Raw genomic sequence first — 22,475 nt, 5'->3', positions numbered from 1 at the left:
CAGCTGTGTGAAAAAATAGCACTACCATTTGATGTCTTGGTAGAGATATTTTGATTTAAGGTAGTATGTGCCTCGAAAGTGAAAGACTTAAACTTTTGCTGAAACTTGCCTTAGGGTATCTTTCAACCATTCTCTTTCAAAATCAAGGAAAATATCAGGGGTCACTCTGCAAATTTTGGTACTAGAGAAACAAATAACCCAAGATTACTGATACTTAAAATATGAAATGGCCGCCATCCCTGTGCTAACTCTATGGAGAAAAATAAAAATTTGAATTTCAAAAAATTAAGTCAAGAGCTTTAAAATGAACCCCCACAAGTGGTATATCAGAAAAAAATTGTAAATTTTGAGAGTTGTAATATTTGTCCCCAAGGCGCATTTTACCTTAACTGACAAGTATATTATATACTTGGAATATCACGAAAGCTGTCAACACTAGGGGGAATCACTAGGATGTACTAACCATTGACATTAGTTTTCTGAGCTGCAATGACTTGTAAACTAAATGTGTGTCATATGGTCACCTGTGATGTCATTTGTACAATGAAGATGTAATGTTGAGATCAGTGTTAAGTGAAGTTAAAGTGACTTGTAAAAGTAGTTTTCATTGCAAGGCTGTACAGAGGATAAAGCTAGTGAAGATAAACTCACAGTGTTAGCCTATCCTCTTGACCACACCCTACTCACCACATTGCTCATCTGCATTCACAGGAGGTGAAGACAGATCATGTAGTTTTAACACAGTTGAAAGATATGACTACAGAACTAACCAGTGGACGTTTGCACCCAGTATGAAGCGCAAAAGAGCAGGTGCTGGAGTTACAGTGTGTGATGGTAAAATATACGCTGCAGGTAAGATTCAGTTCACATTAAAGTGACTGCATTTTCACTGAGAGTTAAAAACACACCATTCATTAAGAGCGGTGAAATTGCTTGTCTTTTTTACCAATTTCACAGAATGTGTTTTCCAGTCAATATTATTTTCTGCCTGAAAAAGATATTAATTATCAATTAGTGGTAATTATTGGTGAATTATTGTTAATATATTATTGATTTATTACTGTGATAAGTAGTTTATGGATGCCATTAATAAGTTTCAATTGGATTTAAAGGCATAATTCAAAATACATGAGTTTCCTTTTTCATTAATTGTCCATAAAAAAATCCTGAATCGTGGGTTTTTTGCATGTATGTCATCGAGCATTTCTGCACAAAATCATCATAGTGTTACGTGCAGAGAAAACGAACAAAAGGGTGAACTCAGCAGTTAACGTTTAAACAAAATTTATTACGAAAATAAAACTAATTGCTAAGTCAGGGATAGAGTACAAGCTTTAAAAGTGTACAGACTACTTATCTCAGCTGGGACGGCAAAGCTCCAGTATCAGAGTTGTAACAGTCAGTCAGATAAATGAACAGTCCTTCGGCTTGCAGGCTTGCAGTTGCACAAAGTCCACAGTATAAATCCAGCGTTGACAGTGAAGGTCTTGAAAAGTCTTGAGAATGACTACTGCTGGAGTTTAGTAACACACAAGAGACACGATCCCAAAAGTCTGACTGCAAGCCTGCTGTCCCAGTATTTATACTCATGTGTTTACATAAGCATATAAGAACAATCTAGAACTTTTATTGACATGCTAATTACTGTTCTAAAATTATCTCTCTTACACAACTAATCAACTTTCCAGAACATTCAAACATGACTAATTGAATTCAAGGTTGTGAGGTCATTAAGGGCAGTGACCTTGAGAATGTTCTAGACTAATTGAACTCAGGTCATGATGAGTGTGGGGGAAATGACCTACATAACACACCCCCTCTTCAAAAAAGAAAATTTTTCAAAGAAAAATCTTTCTTTTACAAATGCAATCTTGAAAAGGATTTAAGTACTCAAATTTTGTTTTACTCTAAAGTAAAATTTCTTGAAAGTTAACAACAATAAACTCTATACGAGAGAGACAGTCTGCAATTAAATTGTCTCTGCCTTTGATATGTCTAATGTCAAGATTAAACTCCTGTAACATTAAACTCCATCTTAGCAATCTCTGATTTTTGCCTTTAAATTTCTGCAGAAAAACAAGAGGGTTGTGATCAATATAAACCACTATTGGCTGATTTGAAGAAGTAACATAAACTTCAAATGCTGTAAAGCTAATATCAAAGATAAACACTCTTTTTCAATTGTAGAGTAGTTTCTCTGGGATTTGTTAAATTTGCGTGAAAAATAGCAAACAGGATGATCTACACCATGACTATCCTCTTGCAATAAAACAGCACCAGCAGCCGTATCACTAGCATCCACAGCTAATTTGAATGGCAAAGTGAAATCTGGTGCAGACACACTGGAGCACTTTGCAGTATGGCTTTAAGTGTATCAAATGCCTTTTGGCATTGCTCTGACCACACAAACTTTACTTTCTTTTTAAGTAAGTTAGTCAAAGGCTCAGTACTTGTGGAGAAATTTGGACAGAATTTTCTGTAGTATCCAGCCATACCGAGAAAGCACATCAGTTGTCGTTTACAGTTTGGTATGGGAAAACTTGGAAATGGCACTGATTTTGGCATCAACAGGTTTTACCTCACCCTGTCCTACAGTATGTCCGAGGTAAGTCACCCTCGCCCAACCAAACTCAGATTTGGCAAGGTTGACAGTCAACATTGCTTTACTCAGTCTCTCAAAGAACTTCCGCATGAGCTTGATGTGTTCCTCCCAGGTGTCACTATACAGGATGACGTCGTCAACGTAAGCTGCACACCCGTCTAGCCCGGATATGACGTCGTTGATCATCCGTTGGAACGTTGCCGGAGAGTTCTTCATTCCGAATGGCATCACCTTGTACTGGAACAATCCGTCTGGTGTAACAAAGGCGGATATTTCACGAGCACGATCCGTCAGAGGGACTTGCCAAAATCCCTTCAGTAGGTCAAATTTCGTCACATACTTGGCTTTTCCCACTCGGTCGATGCAGTCATCAATCCTCGGGATTGGGAAAGTGTCTGTCTTTGTTAAAGTGTTGACCTTCCTAAAGTCCGTGCACATACGATAACTGTGATCTGATTTGGGAACAAGTATGCACGGCGAACTCCAGTTACTTTTACTGGGTTCAATAAAGTCATTGTCCAGCAGGTATTTGACTTCTTCCTGGAGATATTTCGCTTTTGTTGGATTCAGTCTGTATGGATGTTGTTTTACAGGCTTACTGTCCCCAACATCAACGTCGTGATAGATGACGTTTGTCCTCGTTGGAACATCTTGAAACAGGTGTTTATATTCGTGGAGCAGTTCTTTCACCTGTTGTTGTTGTTCTGGCTGGAGGTGTGCCAACTTTGTAGACTCCAGATTCTCCAGGATTTCTGAGTTCTGAAGCTTGACCGAGCCCAGCTTTGAATTTAGAGTATTTTCACTCAAGTCAGTTTCAGTATCACTATCTTCATAATGGTTTGAACTGACTGCACTGACAGGCTGTGTTATAGTAGGATTATCCCTATCCAAATATGGCTTAAGCATATTTATGTGACATAGCTGTTTTTGTTTTCGCCTGTCAGGTGTTATTATGATGTAATTTAAATCACTCAATTTCTTATCAATTAGGTATGGCCCAAAGTAACGAGCATGGAGTGGTTTGCCAGGAATTGGAAGTAGAACAAGAACTTTTTGACCTGGTTCAAACTTCCGTTTTGAGGTGCTTTTATCATATTTGGTTTTCATTGACTGCTGAGATGACTCAAGATTTTCTCTGGCTAATTCACATGCTTTAGAGAGTTTTGTACGAAAATCTGACACATATTGCAAAATATTCAGACAATCATCATCGTCTGATAGGAATTTCTCTTTAACGAGCTTAAGTGGGCCACGGACTGTATGTCCAAATACAAGCTCAAATGGGCTAAAACCAAGAGACTCTTGAATTGACTCTCTAACAGCAAAGAGCAGAAAATGAATTCCTTCATCCCACTGCTTCTCTGTGTCAAAACAGTAGGTCCTAATCATGTTTTTCAAAGTTTGATGAAATCGCTCAAGAGCACCCTGACTTTCTGGATGATAGGCGGATGACCTATACTGTTTAATGCCTAGCTGATCCATTACTTGTTGAAAAATACCAGACATAAAGTTGGATCCTTGATCGGACTGGACACATTTGGGGAGGCCAAATAAAGTGAAAAATTTGACTAAAGCTCTCACTATAGTCTTTGTCTTTATGTTTCTCAGTGGTATGGCTTCTGGGAACCGAGTTGATGTACACATAATTGTCAACATGTACTCATTTCCTGATCTTGTTTTCGGTAGGGGCCCAACACAGTCTATTAGAATCCTACTAAATGGTTCTTGAAATGCAGGAATTGGCTGTAAAGGGGCCTTTGGAATGGTCTGATTTGGCTTTCCTACCATTTGACATGTGTGACAAGTTTTACAGAAATGTGCTACATCCTGCCTGAGATTAGGCCAATAAAAGTGACTGAGAATTTTATGATAAGTTTTCCTGACTCCTAAGTGACCAGCCCAGGGCGGTTTCATGGGCCAGGCGCAATATTTCAGCACGATAGGGCTTTGGAACCACAATTTGATGTTTTATAGCCCAATCGTCATCAACCAAAACATCTGGAGGTCTCCATTTACGCATGAGAATACCAGATTTTGTATAATAGGAAACAGAGCTATCTGAAGTTTTACCTTCATCATCTACCCTGTCAAACAAAGACAAAATATCTGGGTCTTTGTGTTGTTCTGCAATGAGATTTGATCTAGAAAATGTCTGACTTTGGTCAGCAGAAGTTTACTGGAAGTTTCAAATCCACGAGGGATAACGGGATGATCCGTGTCAAACACCTGACTGAGAAAGGTGTCATTTAAGTCAACATCTGTGACATTATTTTTGAGAGTATTTGATTCTCGGAAGTTTTCTTTGACATGGCTCGAGTAATGGCACATGAAGGAAATAAATCGGGTATCTCTTGTTCAATTGGCTCTGGATCCTATCTAAACTAGGATTATCAGTCACAAGTGGATTAGTAATGACCTTGTCCCGGCAAGGTCGTTTCCAAGAAGAAGGTGAATCCCTTCAAAAGGCAAAAAAGGCCAATACCTAAAGCCACAGGTCCAGAAACAAAGTCCGAAGACAATATAGACATTATGGAGAGGAACAGGAATGTAGTCATTACAATCTACCCCTTAATAAGAACTTTAGAACCTGAAAATGACTTTTCAGAAAACGGCAGGGTATCTGCCAACAAAAGAGACTGGGAAGCCCGGTATCTCTTAAAATTTTGACAGGGGTAGCGGAAGAGAAATCACTAGAAAGTGATATAAAACCATTATGAATAAATGGCTCGAAAATACCCATAATGCTATCTTGAGAAGAATTGACCTTGACCTCATTAATTGGGGATAAGAGGGGTTTAACCTCAGAAAATGTGTTGCACACATTATTAGACTCTAATTGAGTTGATGAAGAAATAAAGCCGGTTGGCTTAGATCCACTTTGACCACTTTGACCTTCACGTTTTCTTTTCAATTTGAAACACTCTGACATTAAATGGCCGTCTTTCTTACAATAATTACAAGAAAGTGTACCAAACTGTTTGTCAGAAGGAGATTGAGACTTGGGATCTGATGAGTGGGAGTGTACTTGAACTCTGTGAACTGTTGTCATTTGATTTTCTACTCTCCTTTGAAAAATTCTTGGATGAAAAGGACGAGTTAAATTTACCTGCATTGTTTCTGTATGAAAAGGACTGGGATGGTTTGCTGAGAAATGAAGATTTGTGGGTCAATGAATAATCATCGGCCAAACGTGCAGCAACCTCTAATGTATCTGCCTTTTGTTCATTGATAAACGTCTTGATGTCACCTCCGGATGCACCTTTTAAATTCCTCAATCAAAACAAGCTGTCGTAATTTGTCATAATTCTGACTGACCTTTTCAGAAGAGCACCAACGGTCAAACAGTTGTTCTTTTGTTCGAGCAAATTCAACATAAGTTTGATCTTTCGCCTTCTCACAATCCCTAAATTTCTGACGGTAAGCTTCAGGCACCAACTCATAACCCTTGAGAATTAATTCCTTCACAGAATCATAATTTGAAGCCTGCTCTACTGACAACTGAATGTAAATTTCTCTGGCTTTACCCACCAAAGCACTCTGCAAAAGCATAGACCAGGACTCCTTAGGCCAATTCAGACTCTGAGCAATTTTCTCAAAATGGAGAAAATATTTGTCAACATCCTTTTCTTGGAAAGGGGGAACTAACCTGAAATGCTTAGTGATGTCAAACTTGTCTGAAGGGAAGAATTTTCCTGACTGTCCAAGCTCTAAACGTTTTATTTCTACCTGCAATCGCTGTTCTTCTAATCGCATTCTTTTTCTCTCTGTCTTTCTTCCATTTCTAATCTTTCCTGCCTTTCTTTTTCTTTCATTTGTAATTCCATTTTCTTAATTTCCAAATCTGCCTGTATTTCTAGTTTTCTTAGTTCAAAGTAGACTCGGGCTCATAATCTTTCAAGGTGGATTCCTCAAATTGGCCTAAATCAACTAATGTTTTGCAATAATGTACTGTATTTCCCTCTTGCGCATGGATCTTTTGACTTCTACTTTAAGATTGGCCAGTGCTATGAGGTCATCTTTTCTGAGGGAGTCAAATGTGTCCTGATCAAGGTCATCCATTTCCTCTGGTTTAAATTCCGCCATGATTAAATTTCGCTGAGTTCACAGTATATAGTAGTTTTGAAAAGGCTGGCAAAATGTTGTCAAACGGCTCAAAATGTTCGTATCCCGGACGAGCCCCCAATTTGTGTTACGTGCAGAGAAAACGAACAAAAGGGTGAACTCAGCAGTTAACGTTTAAACAAAATTTATTACGAAAAAAAACTAATTGCTAAGTCAGGGATAGAGTACAAGCTTTAAAAGTGTACAGACTACTTATCTCAGCTGGGACGGCAAAGCTCCAGTCTCAGAGTTGTAACAGTCAGTCTGATGAATGAACAGTCCTTCGCTTGCAGGCTTGCAGTTGCACAAAGTCCACAGTATAAATCCAGTGTTGACAGTGAAGGTCTTGAAAAGTCTTGAGAATGACTACTGCTGGAGTTTAGTAACACACAAAGACACGATCCCAAAAGTCTGACTGCAAGCCTGCTGTCCCAGTATTTATACTCATGTGTTTACATAAGCATATAAGAACAATCTAGAACTTTTATTGACATGCTAATTACTGTTCTAAAATTATCTCTCTTACACAACTAATCAACTTTCCAGAACATTCCAAACATGACTAATTGAATTCAAGGTTGTGAGGTCATCAAGGGCAGTGACCTTGAGAATGTTCTAGACTAATTGAACTCAGGTCATGATGAGTGTGGGGGAAATGACCTACATAACAATAGTTATTAGTCCCCGCGGACGAAGTCCGGCGGGGACTTATAGATTGGGTCCCGTCTGTGCGTCCGTCCGTCCGTCCGTCCGTCATCAACAGTTTCTCAGACACTGCTGAACCAATTTCGTTCAAACTTGGCACAAAGGCATAGCACTATGACCTACAGATGCACGTCGATTTATTTTGTGATACGATCGAATTTGGCCGCGAGGCGGCCATTTTGTTGCGATTTTCATGTCTTTTGACCATAACTCAGACATCCTTGAGCAGATTCTGTTCAAACTTGGCACAAAGGCATAACACTACAGCTTTCATATCCATGTCAAATAATTTTGCGATATGATTCAATATGGGCGCGAGGCGGCCATTTTGTTGCGATTTTTCATGTCTTTGGACCATAACTCAGACATCCTTGAACAGATTCTGTTCAAACTTCGCACAAAGGCATAACACTATTGCCTTCATGTGCATGTCAAATAAGTTCACGATACGATCCAATATGGCCGCGAGGCGGCCATTTGTTTTGCGATTTTTCGTGTCTTTGAACCATAACTCAAACATCCTCGAACCCATTCTGTTCAAACTAGGCACAAAGGCAAACACTATGGCCTACATATGCATGTCAAATTATATTGCGATATGATCCGATATGGGCGTGAGGCGGCCATTTTGTTGCGATTTTTCATGTCTTTGGACCATAACTCAGACATCCTTGAACCGATTCTGTTCAAATTTGGCACAAAGCAAAACAGTATGCCCTTCATATGAACACCGATTTATTTGTGAAATGATCCAATATGGCTGACAGGCGGCCATTTTTTGCGATTATTTCATGTCTTTGAACCGTAACTCAAACATCCTTGAACCGATTTTGTTCAAACTTGGCACAAATTCAAAGCACGTACTATGGCATGCATATGCATGTATCAATTAACCTTGTGATAGGATCCAATATGGCTGCAGAACTTCCATTTTGTTGGAATTTTGCATGTCTTTGAAGCGTAATTCAAAGGTCATTACACCCATTTTGTTCAAACTTGGCACAAAGATCAAGCACTATGGCATACAATATGTCAATTTACTTCGTGACATGTTCCAATATGGCTGCCAGATTGTCATTTTTTTCGAATATCGCTGCCCGATGGTCATTTTTGGATTTTTTCATGTCTTTGAGGCTTAATCATATGCAAATATTCCTTAACCAATGTTGTTGAGACATGGTACAAAGATAAAGTACTATGGCATACATATGCATGTCTACTAATTTTGTGCTATGATCCATATGGTCAATAGACAGCCATTTGATTTCAATTTTGGTTTGATTTTTTTATGTCTTTGAAACATAAACATAGGTCACTGTCTCTCGATAGACTGATTTTGTTCAAACGTGATACGAAGATAAAATACTATGGCTGCATTCTTGTGCACATTAATTTGTTTCATTATATGATTCGAAATGGCTGATGGCTGATTACAACAACATACCCGATCCCATAGCATTTCGAAAATTCCACCAAACCATGTGTATAGTATGTGCCGTCATGACACTAGAGGCAGTGAGGGCATCGTTATGTGTGATGTAATCAAAAGTTCCTTCAGTGGTCATTACCGGCAGAGATGAGTCATTTATTGAACGTTCCTTAGATTACTTTATTATGCAAGTCACAGGCCTGATGCACCCCTTGCATCAATGTCATTCCACAGCGACCTAGACCACAGCTACCTAGACACCAAAGATTATAACAAAATGGACAAGCGGGGACTGTGTCATCAACGATGACTTGTTACAGTCAGTATTAGGGGCAGCATTGCAATATGTGAAAATGATATCTGATTATTTATTAAGAGGGGGTCACCATGCAAATGTTGGTCTTACAACTACAAATATTCTGAAATTTATGGATGTTTGAAATTCAAAATTGCCACAATTGTTATGTTGATTCCATTTGGAAAAAATAAAATTTTTGATTTTAACAAAAGCAAGATGTCGAAAACTTCATCCACTCATTGCCTTTGAAATTAGTCAATACAAACAGCATATCAGTATAGTGTGGTAAAAATATTGGAGTACAAATATCTGTCCCAAAGGCATTTACTACCGTAAAGATGGTGAGCAAGTAAATTGTACAGGGTTTCCTGCGAAGGGCCAACAGAGATGTTACCAGAGTTATCAAACCATTTATCCACATATCCTTAACCTTAACAAAATGCTGAATACAAATGGTCTTGTAGATATATGGATGTATGACTAGCAAAGTAGATTGCAGAACTACTAGGCCTGTGTATTAATGGTCCAAGGACAACCAAATATCTAATGAGAAACTCATCCCTATTTCACCCTTTCACCACAATGGTTTAGCCCAAACCCATTGTTATCAATGGTGGTTGCAGACCAGTTTACAGGGAATCACGGGTGAACAAGTCCAGATTCATACAACTGAATTGCAAAGAATATTTAAAATAATGATATTGTTAGAGAAGTCCATGCTCTGAAGTAAAGTATTTTATCAAGATTGAGAGAACTGATTGTTTATCGGTGTTTGTCAACATTTCCAGGTGGCTATGACAAAGCATATCATACGGATAGAGCCAGTGTTGAGTGTTTTGATCCGGAGATGCAGGAATGGATGTTTGTAGCTGAGATGGAAAAGGCTAGATCCGGTCTTGCACTGGTTGCCATGGATCATTTTATCTATGCATTTGGTGGCAGACTTCGACACACAGACCAGTACTTTGATGTTGCTGAAAGGTACGGCTATACACTACCATGATTATCAAACATTTCAACCGACATCAAAACTTTTCGCGGCCTGTGTTGCATGACCTTGATTATGTGTTTTCATGAAATTCAATCTCACCTACTTGTCCCAGGTACTTTAACAATGGTCAACAGCTTTGGCAATACCAGTGAATGTGTAAATATAGAAAACATCTGGGACCATAATACTGGATAAGCAGATACATTATCCTCAATAATCTGGGGGTATTACATCACAAATTTCAATAGTATTGATAAAGCTATTATATAATTATCTATGAATTCCTAATTTTTACTAACACTCATTTCCAGTAAACTTGACTTATACAAATTTTTCAAGGTGGCAACATGGTCAAAATAAATCATTTTGTTGACCAAATGTTCTTGCAGCAGAAGACTTGCCATTGCCAGATTATCATCAGCATATTTGTACAAATTTACATTTCAATTTCAGTAGGTATTTATTGTGAAGAGTTCTGGTGATAAAACATAAATCCTGGAGACATCTGTAATCAGAACAAGCTTATCTGAAAACATGCCATTCATCAACACTCTTTCTGGTCTATTATGAAAAAGTTAAATTTCATAGGATAGTATTTCCATCACATTCTAAAGGATGAAATTTCTTGAAATCTCTTTAATAAGAGTCGTTGAATAAGCCCTATAATTTCTTGTATTGAGGAAAACTTACTGAGTTAGTGGCACATTGATTGTGAGATAGAGGGCGCACTTTAGACAAGGTGTGAGTATTGTGATAGTATGCAACTTGACCTCAGTGGTACAACTTGGTGCATTTTCAGATACAACACACAGACACACCAGTGGACTTCCATAGCACCCATGAACACTGCAAGGGCGTGGCCAGCAGTTGCTATCTTTGACAACAAGATCTACGTAATAGGAGGCTTTGACGGCTCCAATAGACTTCGCAGTGCTGAGAGGTACGATCCACAAACCAACACTTGGACGTTTGTCAGTAACATGAATGTCAGCAGGGCAGGTTGTGGTGCGGCAGTCATCTGAAGATTGTCATCAACGTCTCATCCTTAAGTCATTAAGTGTATGTTTCCATGACAACCAGAAGTTATGCAATCATGAGAGATTCACCAATCAACATTGCTTCAGTGAACATCACAGAGAAAAAAACAAAAACATTTTCTTGTGAAATGCAAAGTGTTGTGAAACAAGTGCAGAGTGGTATAGAAATAAGAAGTATTGTCATCAATGAAGATAATTTTCTTCCCTGACTGTGATTGGCTACTTCAAATTGAAGTTTAATCAATGATACTGCATGTTGCTATAATGAAATTATTTTATTTACCAGTTTGGAATTTGCATGACACAAAAAAATGCATAATAGTTTGCACTATATTGACTTTTTCAAATGTTCCATTTCATGTCAAAGAGATACAAAATTTAAACATCTCATGATATAAAACACCACAACATTTAAAAATAAATTATATCTTTTTACAGCATAAAAAAAATCATGTTTCACTCTAAAATGATCAGATCACTCTCAAAAAATAAGAAATTTGTATCAATATTTGGAATCACTGACTTGAAACCTATGTGTTTTCATTTGTGACAAATTGCTGGCGAAAAAATGATCTGATATGATTCTGAACAATACATTAATCAAAATATAAAAAAAAATGTGTATTTCAAACATTTTATGGCGCTTACGTCATCAGAATCATACATGATTGTATGAGTGCCTGGTGTGAACTAACTGACAATCCTGTCTTCTAAACTTGAGCTGTCAAGTTCTTATGACCCCTCTCAGGCAGGAATCCCAATGTATTTGGGGAATGGGTTACAAACACAATCACATGCAGAAACAGGCATACAAGTGTGTGTATTTTTGTATACAGGGAGTTTGTTTGTACCACCATCATGTGATTTGAGCATACTTCGTCTGCATAACTCACCAGTCCATTTTATTCCGGAGTAAAATCATTCTGGTGTGGTATGTGACAAGAAAGTCTGGCCAGACAGAGATAATAAGGGGCTGTGGATAATTAAAGCATGAAAATGGTAAACAAAACTAAGTGCATTTAATTTGGCCTCAACCCCCCTCCCCTCTTCTAAACGAAAGTTTACAAGTGCGAAAATCCAACCCAACCTCATTCTGTATCATACCTATATACGATCGGTAATTTTGTGGTTAAGAATATACACTGTCTTCAATCGGGTTCAAACCCACAACATAAAGCATCCAGTCACCTAGTGGAGAACCAACAGACAGAAATACTCGACCAAATCCACTAATGGTACATGCCAAACAGTATAGCGCGATATTTTGCGATACAGTAAAATGTGGAGCGAGGTGCTGATATGAAAACATGTAGTGCGATTTTTGCACACGGTAATCGAAATACAGCCAAACCCCCTCCCCCCTAAACATGGAAGTTACGTTTGCCCTGCGCGTGTTTTAATTATCCACGGCCCCTAATGATGTTAATGTTCTTTTATAAAAGAAGACTTGACAAAAGTTCATGTTTTACAAGGCATCCAGCCATATATTTATATTATTGCATTTTATCACATGTATTCACAACCGTATTCACCTCTCCTCACATCCATGCTTTGTAATACTGACATGCCTGTTATGTTAATGCAATTACTTTTCAATACATGGAGACAGACTACAGAACCTTGAGTAAGAAGACATACCCTTCGAAAGCTACACAACCAATCAGTGTGCAGGGTCTAAAAGAAGACATACCCTTTGAAAGCTACACAACCAATCAGTGTGCAGGGTCTAAAAGATTAATACATATCAGAAGGCTGAAGTTTATCAACTGACAAGATGACTCACTGCTTTGTTTTATGCTTATTGAACAACATTTTTTAATTACATATTTTCATGTCAGTTTCACCTTGAATGCAGCCTTGAAATTTCAATATGCTTTTTAAAAGTCTTTATTTAAAAAAAATATAATAATTAATGGTTTTTATTTGTGAATGACCTTATGGGCCAGTGAATGTTAGTTTTCTGTTTACAATAAATGAGTTGCCATCATTTTTAAATGTTGATTACATTACATTTGGAATCCTGTTGCAGCTTGGTGACAAGGATTGGTCATTGATGCCTATTTATGGTATAGGGTCATTGTTATAATCATGGTACATATATAATATTGGTACAATTTTTGGAGTTTTGGGTATGGTGTAAAGTTTTAAAAACTTTTTTCTATGTTTGCCTCTTATTGAGTGAGGTCCTGCAATTTTCAGTGAACCTGTCAGGTTCTTGTGTAAAGCTCTGTGAAGTAGTTCTTAAAGAAATGAACTGGGCATCTCAGTTTATAGATTGTGGTACTAAGTACCAGAGTAACATTGTCAATTTTGTATCTGTTGCAAAACAATCAAGGGGCTGCTGTTTTAAAGGCATTTTATCATATTTTGCCAACTTATCAATATTTTTGTGGTCATTCAGTTGGAGGTGACAACTATGTTCAAACAATGTTGATTGTAATACGTAGATCCAGAAATGGCCAAAAGCGCCACCAAGAGGCAGGGGTAAATCAATTCATTTTAGATAGATGTATGTTGGCTAGGCTGATTTGCTGAAATAATCACCAATAGGTAATAGCTGGTGTTTAAACCAATCAGAATCAAGGTTGTTTCAATCCATAATTGTTTATTTCCTTATTCATGATTGGCTTCATAGACGTATACTAACTATGTAAACTCATTTCATGCATTTTGTGTGTTATGGGTCAATCCACTAGATGCTGGGATAAATGTTTTATTGGACCAATCCAGTTGGTTTTGTGGTAGGGGAGACAGGGTTCGTTAGTTTTGAGTAGTGTAGATTATTCATTCATTCATTCATGCAATCTTTGTCTTCCATAACGTTTGTTGTAAGTCAACAAAATGAAATCATAAAAGAGTACAAAATGGTTTGTCCAGTTTGTCACAATTTACGTCATTCTAGTTCATTGCATGTGAACACTCAAGATATGTGGGGGCAGTAGACATGGTATAGCTGTGTATGTCACAGTCAGAATAACAACCATGCTGTCATTTATTTTTTGTTCTATTCTATGATATTCTATTCTAGTCTGTGTCAATCTGGACTAGAATATTCTATTTATTCTATTACAATTGTCTCTCACTCTATCCTATTCTAATACTCACTGAATGTATCGCACTCAATTCACCTGTAGTGAAACAGAAGTGAAAAATGGCAGTTTTGCCCTTTCTTAGAAAATTTTTGAACCTTTACAGTTTTGTAGATAATCTGATCCACTTGTTTGCACCACGTTTCCGTTCTTGGGAAACTGATCACTGAGTATTGTAATGTGTTGTTTGAGAAAAAATGTGCAAAAAATGAAGCCATTTCTCTCAGCTTCATCTCCTCAGAAAAGAAATGGCTAGCTTCATTGAAATAAGTCAAGTTTGTGATAGTTGAAAACAAAAATTAATTTCTGCTTTGAAAGAGGCGTGCATGAAAGTATTTGCAGGCACTGTCAAATTGCTAACATATGTTCTGCAGCAAGGAGGCCATATTGGCATCCTTATCAAATCTTTGAAGTCAAGTTGTGGCTTAAGTTGATTTGTGTAACACAATGTAAGCATTGATTAGGAATTCGGAAGTTTCCAAAATTGATTTCCTTCAAGCATCATGGTCAGTTTGGACGATGGTTCAAGGTGTAAAAGTCAGAATACAATCATTAATTTGGATGTGGTGGCCAATGGGTTGTAATTTGTTTCAGCTGGTTGTAGTCGCCATAAAGATATGGCAGTAGTTGTGCCTTTTTTTCCTGTACCACTTTTCCAAGGCTTTGACCCCCTTCACCGCCATGGTTTGGCCAAAACCCATCGTTTTCAAGGGTGATACTGGACATTTATGCAGGAATGTGGGTTGAAAAGCATGTTATAGAGCATAATCAATGTCTTTGTAAAACTTAATACCGAATGAAAACCTTACGCAGAGTTTTACCCCGCACGATTCCATCTCCTTTCAGAATGATGTGTAGTAATAATGTTTTATTCTTAAAATAACTCAGGTAGCAGTAAATAACTCACAGTGGTCTTTGATGGTTGTAGTTGCTCCATTGGTTCCAGGGATTCAATTTGAGTAATATGCAATGAATAAAAGTTTCATCACATTTGATCCTTAGTAACCTTCCAAGCATTCTAGGATAGCACTAATCTGTTCTCTAAATGGATTTCACAGCCAGTTCACTTCTTCCTTATTCTATCACTATGCTTTCTTCCTTTTTCCCATCCTCAAGTTTAACTTATAGTTCTACTCTTTTCTATTTTGCTGATAGCCTCCTTGTTGCAAACATGTGCAGTACTTTTTAGGTCATATGTGTTTGTATGATTGTAGTCGTATGGCAGTACATGTATTCATGTCTACATTCAAAACTAGCAACATTATAGCCTGGTTGTTGAACCCCCTCTAGAGGTGAGAATTTAGCTGAGTTGTTCAGGTCACTTACTTTTTTGTTTGGTGAATAGCATGCGTAGGTTGTGAGTTCAAATCTGATCGGGAAATTACTGAATTCTCTACTTCAATCTGTACTTTGGTATATATGCCTTTCTATTTGTCATGATCCTTTTTGCATAGCAAGAAACAATCCTTGTAAAATTTTCAGAGACTCATCTCTGTCAATTTTCTCATTCTCTGCTTTAAGAAGCAAACCATCCTCATACACTGAAAATTCTTAAGAAAATAAGCGTCAAGAGAATGTAGTCTACATTACGTAGACACGTAAGTGTTGTGCACAACCCTTTCACCACCATGGTTTTGCCCAGTCCTTTTGTTATGTATGACAAAGTTGGGCCATTACACAGGGAATTGGGGGATGTTGGTTGAAGGAAAAAGGGTGCTATCTTCTTAGAAGTTTATTTTTGTCATAGTGACACATGCAGTCATCCTGTAAAATGAACAGGTAACCTCTTGAATTTGTCAAAAATTCATGCAAATAATTAAGACTTTAAAATTCAGTTATCCATTCAATATGTACCAAGATGGAAGCAATTTGCAATTAGCAAGATTGATATTTATAATACCTCACATCATGCAAAACAATGACAGTGTTCAGATAAAAACAAAAAGTTGTTCTTTCAGTGACTATGATTCAATAGGTGAGCAGATCAACAATGATGACAGACTTTTTGAAAGCTCTGTTTGACTTGTGCCATCAAGCAACCTCTGAATGTTAAAAAATTCCTTGTAGAGGTTGCTTGTTCATTTAAGTCGGAGCAAATAAACATTTATTTTGTGATTCTCAGAGATGAAAAGGTAGATTTACAGATGTGCATTTTCCATTGTGTTCATGATGAGGTTATGTCAATCCTGATTTGTATCTGTTCTTCCCAGCTGTGTTCTTTGAATTCTGTATCACATCTGGTATTGCTTGGTCCTGTCACCAGTCATTGTCAATACTTGAATCTGAAATATGGAGCAACAGTGACATAACCTCACAGATAGTGTTAGATACTGAGGTTCCTATATTTATGTGACCTTTGGTTGTCATACTGATAAAATCTGTGTCTATGCATAGACCCTCGATTTTTTCTTGAGGGTCTATGGTCTATGTTAATTCTATTGCACTTTAAAACATTATGGTGTTTTTGAGTATCAAATCAAATGTATGTTATATTTTAATACAAATATCCTCAAGAAGTATCATATATGTATAATTTCATGGCTCTACATGTAAGAGATTGAAATGATTGAAAGTATCAGTGATATGGTCTTCAATTTCGGTATTCTTTTATTAATTACAACAGAGATAAATTGTATTTTCAATTTACTGTGCAGCCTGATTGATTAGCAATTTAAGAGTGAAGATTAGTAGACACCAGTCTTTGGCTATAGATTAAAATGGTTTTCCTAGGGGGTCACTAGCAATCAATGTACTTCTATATCCCTAACCCTGACAACTCCCTAGCTGTGATTCTTGGGAAATGCTTTCTGGGTCCACTTATCTTCACTCTTGCCACCTTATTTTACCATGTATTACTAGGGGTCCAGCAGCTGTAACTTTTGATGATTTATTTGACTATTTTGTTTTGTAGGTCAAGTTCTGCTACTCCCCACAGCATGTGGAAATATCAACTATTTATCCTATTAACAGGGTGTCTGTACATGTGAATTACACTGTTATTGTTTACATTTGAATTCCAGTCCAGTTCAGAATTCACAATAACAATGCAGTCTACACATGTACAGGCGGAGTTGACAGGCTGAATACTGTATATATCAACATGCTTCAGTGAGTAAATCAATAAGCTGCCTGGAGAGGGTAGAACAAGAAATTATAGTTGATATTTAAGAACAAAGATTATAGGACATCAAAAGTTAGACCTACTGGCCTTTTACTTAATTACAAAAGTTGATTTTAGCTAAATAACGATAATTTGTTTGCACTATGATCTCAAACTGACTTTAAAGTTTGTCTCAGTTTTAATTTTATTACATGTTGTAACTAAGTCACAGCATTTTAGAGCCAAACCATTACGATTTTAAAACTATTAAGGACAAGCTTTTAAATTAAAACATGCACAAGACATTTTTGAGATTTTGCTGGTCTGATAGGCATCAACACTTTCAGAGATTCTGCTACCAAAATACTGCTACAAAGAACTCTCTCTTCCTATTGGATATAAATTTGTCAAAATACAAGCTAGTTAATGTTGTGCTCTGAAGATAGGGCCGACTTGCAGCGATTTCGAAGCTGTTATCCAATTGGGTGGCTGAATCTTACCAATATAATGAAAACAATACAAATAGATCCCTAAGTGGCTGTGAATAGTGACAATCGACCAATCAGATATAACCTTGCAAACACGCTGCGAGTCAGCTCTGAAGATACTCCTGAGAAAATCAAATTTTGTTGTTTTTATTGTGTAACATAAAACCGATCATATGAGAATATTCATTGACAGTGCAGTACAAGAATTGTTTTTATTATCAATGAAAAAAGTCAAACAATTTTTTATCAAGACAGCTTTTAATTCACAGAAATCATTTGCTTGCATTTCTCAAATGCATATCAGAACATGTTAAAGACATTGGGTTTGTGTATGCCTTCTTCATAAAAAAAAAGGTGCCCCAAAAACTGAATCAGTTTTTGGGGAGATGTAAAATGAGTTGAAAACCGTTAGAGTCTAATATGAGATGGGTGAGGTACTGGCAGAGGTCTGATAAGCTGTTGTTGTATCGGATAATATTGCCCTAAAAACTGATGTAAAATGAGTTGAAAACCATTAGAATCTAATATGAGATGGGTGAGGTACTGGCAGAGGTCTGATAAGCTGTTGTTGTATCGGATAATATTGCCCTAAAAACTGTAACAGTTGTAAAATGAGTTGAAAACCACTAAGAGTCTAATATGAGATGGGTGAGGTACTGGCAGAGGGCTGATAAGCTGCTGTTTTATCAAATGATATCGGATAAAATTGATATTGTCAAGCTAGAGTTAGAGTCTGATATCAGAAGGTGGTTGTCGTGACAGATGGCTTGACAACCTGTTTTATTTCAAAATATCAGAGGAAATCATTAGTATTGTGTCACATCTAAGTTAGAGGCTGATATAAGAAGACAAAGGTAGCAGCAGATGTTAGACAAGCTTTTTTATCAGATAATATCAGATAAAATCAATGATATGGCCAAACTATATACAAAATATACCTGTATACCGGCAATTTTGCACCTTTCATGCTGCAACCACCGTGTTACATTTGACATTGTTTAAACATAATGCATTACTTACAAATGTATCAGAGATGTAAAATCTAGCCACAACATTAATGCAAGCAATTAGAGAAACATAGAACACATATAATATGATTTTTTCAGACCCATTTGTGTACAAGGTGCTTGCTGCACAAGTTTCGGTTTGCTTCTGACTTATGAATTGATGACTTGGTGCTATAGATCCATGCTTTAACACCTGTTTTAACAAATGATCTTCACTTTTCTTCCAGTTTCCGGGGTTTTCCTTGCCATGTTTTGTAAGCTTTGCTAATCACTTGTAAATGATTTCACAGACAGTACCCGAGTCAATTGAGACAACCTATAAAATACTGTAATACCACTAGTATTTATTTCATAAAACCTCATCTATATACGGTCACAAAGATTGTCACTGTAAGAATGATGCTTCAATCACAGTTTAATTCTTGATTTGATTATACTCTTGACAAACAGTGACTACCTTGTTGCAAGTATGTCCTAGAACTCAAAACATGTCTAAATACTTTGAAGTCAATGTGTGAGTCTATCTTTACCGAACAAAGTTGTTAAAAAGTTAATCCCCAAGACAGTTGTGGGCCAGTTTAGCTCTAACAGCACACTGCATAGTGGTCGTGTCACTAGTGTGAAGCAATCACAAAGTATTTCATAGCCACTGTCAACCAATCATTTTAATTGTTACATTAGTAGTATAATCAATCAATCATTACATGTGTTGCAAAGTCACTGTCAAGCAGTTGTGTTGCCCGTAGTGTCATATGGTATCAATACCACAATATTGTTTTTGTTTTTGTTTTTTCGGCAAACTGCTGAAATTTATCATAAAGTTGATCACTTGTATTGAGATATCACACTGCTCATAAGCTAATAGCCATGCTTGGAAAGTAATACCTTCAAAATAATTTAGTCTGATTTCTAGAAATTTTAACACATATTCAACTGCGCTCACAATATTATTTTATCATTACAGTAATCCAATTAGGAAAAACATTACAATATTTTCACCATCATCATGCGTATTAGACTGTTATTGGTCTGCCATTGCTACATTTCCTCACTGCATGTTCACAGATAATTATTGTTGCTATAGCCATGTATTTGGACAGTATTCTTGATTGTTGTGATAGACGCCATAGATATTAGCAGGTAGTAACCATTGCTCCAAGCATACACATACTGACTTTAACTGCAGTGTTGTTGAATTTCATCACAGAAATTACCAAAGGGTTCTGTTACCAGTCTTTGTTTTTTATAAACACAACTAACAACACCTAATACTTTTCAGGGTTGTATGCTAAGTGAAAGTTCTTGAATTTTAAAATCTCTTATATGGTCTTTGGAAATGACATTGAATCCTTGAAAAATCATGGAAAATTGATAAAAACCCAAACGTTTTGAAAATTATGATATCATAAAAATGATATGTTAAAATGAAACTTTGGAAAATGCCATTTTGGAACTCAAACATCCTTGAAAATTGGTGAAAATATCCTTGAGTTTAAAGTGACTTTGAGTGTATGGATCCTGATTCCTCTTTGTGTGTCTACCATATTGTAAATTGTTTCCACTGTCTTTCAGCAGATACATTCTTATTGACCTGCATTTTCAGCTGAAAATACCATAATTAATCGGAAATTTCTAAGAAATGTTCACAAACGCACTTACCTCTACAGCTTTACAATAGCTGCTTCTACAGGAATGATACTATTGTCACTTTTGTACACCGCTACGCAAAATGTGGGTACAAGAAAGGTTTATTACGTTAACCCTTTCACCACCATGGTTTGGCCCAATGCCATTGTTATCAGTGGTGATTGTAACCTCTCTACAGGGAATTGGGGGTGAACAGGTTAAACTTAATTAAGGTAACAGTGATACACGTGGATCTATCTACTAGGAAATACAAATAATCACGTAGAACTTTTTATGATGTCACCTCAGCTTTAAGTGGTTGTAACTTGTTTTTGCCGCCTTGAATCTTATCTTGCCAAACTGTATAAGTCTGCATCAATTTTTGTCAAAGCTCATTCTCTTCAGAAAAGAATGTTGTTTTACAAACAAGGAATTTAGCTAATTTATTCACTATGTGCACTGTCAACTGTTATGGACACCTTGCCAAACTTGGCTATGTGGATGAAATAAACCCATTTCATGCATTTCAATTTCTGTATTGCTCTTTGTTTCATTAACATACAGAATGTTAAGCATGTCCTTTGCTGATTTTGGTTTTATGTTTTAACGTTACAAAGGTGTTCCTTACAAGAATATTTGGGATAACAGCAAAATAACCATATTTTACTCTGTAGGTGTCTTTGAGGTAGTTCACGTCTCAAAACTGAAATACGTCAACTTTTGCTCAAAATTTCTTTCAACCATTGTCTTACCAATTCAAGAATAAATATCATTGCCCCGGGGTCTTTGAGCAAATTTTGGTGTAAAAATAATCCAAAATTTCAAACAACCAACCATTTACAGATATTTGGCATTCAAAAAGTGCTGTATCTTTGTGTTGACTCTATGAGGGAAAAAATAAAATTTTCAATTTTCACAAAACTAAAACCGTGAAAATTTTACTCCACAAAAGCTTCAAAGTGAGTATACCCCAAGCAGTAGACCAAGAAAGGTGGAAAGATTTTAGGGTCTGAATATATAGAATATTTACATATTTGCATGTTCTAACACCAGGTGAGAGTTCATTTCGACTGATATGCCATCCCTGCTAAACCACCATGCACCAATATTGTTCTCCCCCTCAGCTCAAACCTATTGTACTCAACGACATAAAGCTATTGTATGGTAAAGGCTGCATGATCAGGCATGTCAGAATTAGCATACAAGATATGATAGGCAGTGCAAATCAAGAATGCTAGGACACAGATACGAAGATTTCCTGTCTCAATCTCTAATCATGTGTAATCTTGGTTTTTAATCATCAAATACATCCGGCACTCATCACTTGTACATAGCAAATGTGTGTACAAAGAAAATTCAGAGATTTAGATAACTGATTCAGTTCATAATCTTTACTGAAACAGGAGTGCAACCAGCAGGCCATTGTTCTTGGAGCTATGGCCAGTAGTTGGTAAAAATGCACGTTTCACATTGTTGAAGCTATCGTGCTATGGGAGTTGTATGCCATTGTACATTATAGAACCCAAACGTGTAAGGCAAACGTGCATGACTAAACACTGTAAAAGTCTGCACGTTAGACATTTTAGACACGTTAGGTCCGTACACGTTAGGTTTGCACGATACACGATAGGTCAGCATGATTGGCATGGTAGATTTTGACCGATGTTGAAAACCTAAAATGACATACACGTTAGACATTTTAGACACGTTAGGTTCGTACACGTAAGGTCTGCACGATACACGAGCACGTTTGGCATTTTAGGCATGTAAGTTCCAACCTGGCATACACGTTAGACATTTTAGAAACGATAGGTGCTGATATGTTGGGTCTACACGATACACGATAGGTTTGCAAGTTTGGCTTTTTTGGTCACGTTAGTTCGGCTGTTAGTTCCGACCTAACATGTCAAACATGCACTACTAAAATGTAAAAATGTCTAAAATGAAAAAATCCCGACTTCTGGCCATGGATGTGTTCTTGCACAATAATTATTTTAAGGAG

The 22,475-nt window shown here is 36.9% G+C and overlaps 1 protein-coding gene across 1 annotated transcript in view; it reads left to right on the top strand.

The window, feature by feature from the left end:
• Positions 1-13,171, top strand: part of LOC139116185 (kelch-like protein 17) — a 36,086-nt gene extending 22,915 nt beyond the window's left edge. The window contains exons 5-7 of the mRNA XM_070678745.1: positions 712-852; positions 9,924-10,116; positions 10,926-13,171. Coding sequence (XP_070534846.1) covers positions 712-852; positions 9,924-10,116; positions 10,926-11,148 — 557 coding nt within the window. The 3' untranslated portion in view covers positions 11,149-13,171. The remainder of the gene's footprint in view (positions 1-711; positions 853-9,923; positions 10,117-10,925) is intronic.
• The last annotated feature ends 9,304 nt before the right edge of the window (positions 13,172-22,475 follow it).

The sequence above is a fragment of the Ptychodera flava genome, chromosome 17 (assembly GCF_041260155.1).
Source record: "Ptychodera flava strain L36383 chromosome 17, AS_Pfla_20210202, whole genome shotgun sequence".
Lineage (NCBI taxonomy): Eukaryota > Metazoa > Hemichordata > Enteropneusta > Ptychoderidae > Ptychodera > Ptychodera flava.
This window is presented reverse-complemented; position numbering and strand designations above follow the sequence as displayed.